This window comes from Tauraco erythrolophus, chromosome Z, assembly GCF_009769465.1.
Source record: "Tauraco erythrolophus isolate bTauEry1 chromosome Z, bTauEry1.pri, whole genome shotgun sequence".
NCBI classification, from domain to species: domain Eukaryota; kingdom Metazoa; phylum Chordata; class Aves; order Musophagiformes; family Musophagidae; genus Tauraco; species Tauraco erythrolophus.
The window spans coordinates 69,977,450-69,980,142 of NC_141496.1; the positions used below are offsets into that span (position 1 = coordinate 69,977,450).

Sequence of the window (2,693 nt, forward strand, 5' to 3'; positions counted from 1 at the left end):
AAAATGCTACTTTCACTTGAACGGTAAAGGATCAAATCCATTTTGTAGGAGTTTCAAGACATTTCCCAGCATTTGAGAAGCCATCGGTAAGGCAAAGTCTAAAACTGAAACCGACCAAATAACACACAATTCAGCCCATTGGAAAAACTTCCTATGTTGTACAGCAGACAAAGCAAAACAAATAAGTAATGCAGTCGGTAATTGACTAGATTTCGAGAGTCAGGACACAGTTAAAAAAACATTCTGTACACAAACCCAAAGAATATGTAATCTGCTGGAAAAGACATCTCTGTTGAAGACAAAAGAAGAGTGTTTGTGTGGTGTAGGATCTGTCAGTGGAGAAACAGTTCTGTAAACACACAAAAACGTTTCTTCTGGAGAGACACCATTTCCTCAAATTGCTTTCTAGGTTGCCCTATAGAAAGAATTTCACTGGAGAATACGACAGAATAGCACAACTGGGATAAAAGTTAACCTAGCAAAGAGCAACAATTTTTTTCAGCAAGCCTGAGCTCATTCATCGCCAACATGTTTGCTTCCCCAAACTGTAGAAGTACAAAGTTCCCCACAAATTAACATGTTTTTCTTGAAAATCATCAGCCTGAATTCTAAAATCATTGCCTTAAGAAAGCTTCTTTGCAAGATGTACAGCTCAAACCTTGATAATCTGAGATGCTGACAGAAATTCTAAGAGGAGTCCTAGACGTGAGTCACACAGCATTCAGTTGTCCACACAAAGATTTTCAGGAAGGTACTGCTAAAGCCCATTTGCTGAACACAGGCTAGTGTGTCACAGGTGCTTATGAAAGCTGAGTGTCAATACACTGATACTAAGAGATACTCCCATATTATAAAATCGGCAAACCATTGATTTTTGGGAAGAAAGGGCCACCTGGAACTCATCATAAATATTATATTATTATTGCTAAAAGGCTTCCTAAGCCCTTCCTCATCCCAAGAACACAGAATATTTCTATGCTCTGTACCAGAGCTTGGGCTAGTAGGACCTGGCTCCAAAGCAACTTCCAGTCACTGCCAGAGGAGGATTGACATAGTACACTACAGCTGTCTTCTGTCCCCTCTTCCCTCTGTTTGTCATGTTTTTGGTTTGAGGCAAGGATGTGGAGAAGAAGCAGAGACCTAGATATGGCACACCTGTGCTTTGCACTATGGAAATGCTCCACTGAGAGCACACAGACTACAGTACTTTGCAGCAACTGAGCAAAATGATTTCACATGATCTACTTCTGGGCACAAATCTACATTAATCATACACTTTTGTCTAGCCTAGGACCAAGACAGATTTCCCCATTCTCTGTTCAGCCAAAATAGACATAAGTTCTCAAAATTCTGTCCAGGTAAGTGGCGATTTCCTGTTCAAGCACTTCAGACTCAGATTTGTCCTTTCCTCTGTAATTAGAGAGTATGTACATCTTGTGACTTACAGCACTTTACTTTGTGTGTATATGTATATATATTCCTTGCCTTTCCTTCACATGTTGTTTTATTTCGGTTCAGGCTGCATCAGTGATTTCAAAACCAAACATTCTTTTCGCTTTAATGTTAAAGTTCACAATCTGTGATCAGCTTCATAAATCAAATTTACTTTCCACAGCATTTCTCTGAACTATAAAAATAGTTCCTGTGCTATTCATTTCATAGAATCATAGAATCATAGAATGGTTAGGGCTGGAAGGGACCTTCAAAGGTCATCTAGTCCAACCCCCCTGCAAGGAACAGAGATATCTCCAACTAGATCAGGTTGCTCAGGGCCTCGTCCAACCTGGCCTTGAACGTTTCCAGGGATGGAGCATCCACCACCTCTCTGGGCAACCTGTTCCAGTGTTCTACAACTCTCTGTTTTCAGCTCTGGTAATTAAGCAAGCCATGTTTTGTAAGAGAAAATGCTGTTTTGGTAACTGCAAAACTGCTTCAGAATAAATACACAGAATTGAAGAAGACATTGCCCGTCACAAGTTGCAAGGAGCTGCTAATCACTACTCAGGCAAGTTCAGTTCACGATGGAAACCGCGCTCTCGGGCTGGCCTCCAAATATCTGGGAGAAGAACTTGAAAGCTAGGCAGACGTGGATGGGGACGAAGACGTAAGCCGTGTACACCACCATAGCGAAAACAGTCACGGTGATGGTGTGGAACATGGACTGCTCCCAGGGCTCCAGCACGTAGCTGCAGGTGATCAGTAGGTACTGGTAGTACAGCCAGTGGATATAGTCCTTCACACGCTTAATATCCATCTTCAGCTTTCAGTGGTTTTAAGAAGACGACCGCCCCGCTCCGCACCCCGCTCCGCGCCCTGCCGGCCTCGGCCGAGACGGGGGCCGGTCTCCCAATTTTGATTTCCATCAAAATCCCTATTTTGATTTCCATCAAAAATAGTTATTTTTGATTTTGTGACATAATTTCATTTAAAAAGCACTAAACTATAAAGTATTCTAAGCAAAAATAAAAAGTTCTCTGCTTTTTACTTAATGCAAATCATATTTTTAAAAGTCAAAAGAAAAAGTCTCTGAAGTTGTTACAGTGCTTATATTTCCTCAGATGAAAAAGTCTTAAAATTGAAAAGCTTCTAAAGGACTTCTATAACTATGACTGGTTAAGATTTTTTAATGCTTTTCCTGAGTCATCAAAATATGGAAAAAAATTATTTCCCCTCTACACTGTCTTTGAGCAGAA

At 40.8% G+C, this 2,693-nt stretch overlaps 1 protein-coding gene across 1 annotated transcript; it reads right to left on the minus strand.

The window, feature by feature from the left end:
* Positions 1 to 2,011: 2,011 nt before the first annotated feature.
* On the minus strand, positions 2,012 to 2,254 carry LOC104379100 (serine palmitoyltransferase small subunit B-like). The gene has a single exon (XM_009986298.1). It carries the CDS (start codon positions 2,252 to 2,254, stop codon positions 2,012 to 2,014), a length of 243 nt encoding a protein of 80 aa, XP_009984600.1.
* Between the last annotated feature and the right edge of the window lie 439 nt (positions 2,255 to 2,693).

Bases quoted from the DNA above. Each gene is read 5' to 3' on its own strand.
- LOC104379100 (XM_009986298.1), bottom strand. From the start codon at position 2,254: ATGGATATTAAGCGTGTGAAGGACTATATCCACTGGCTGTACTACCAG.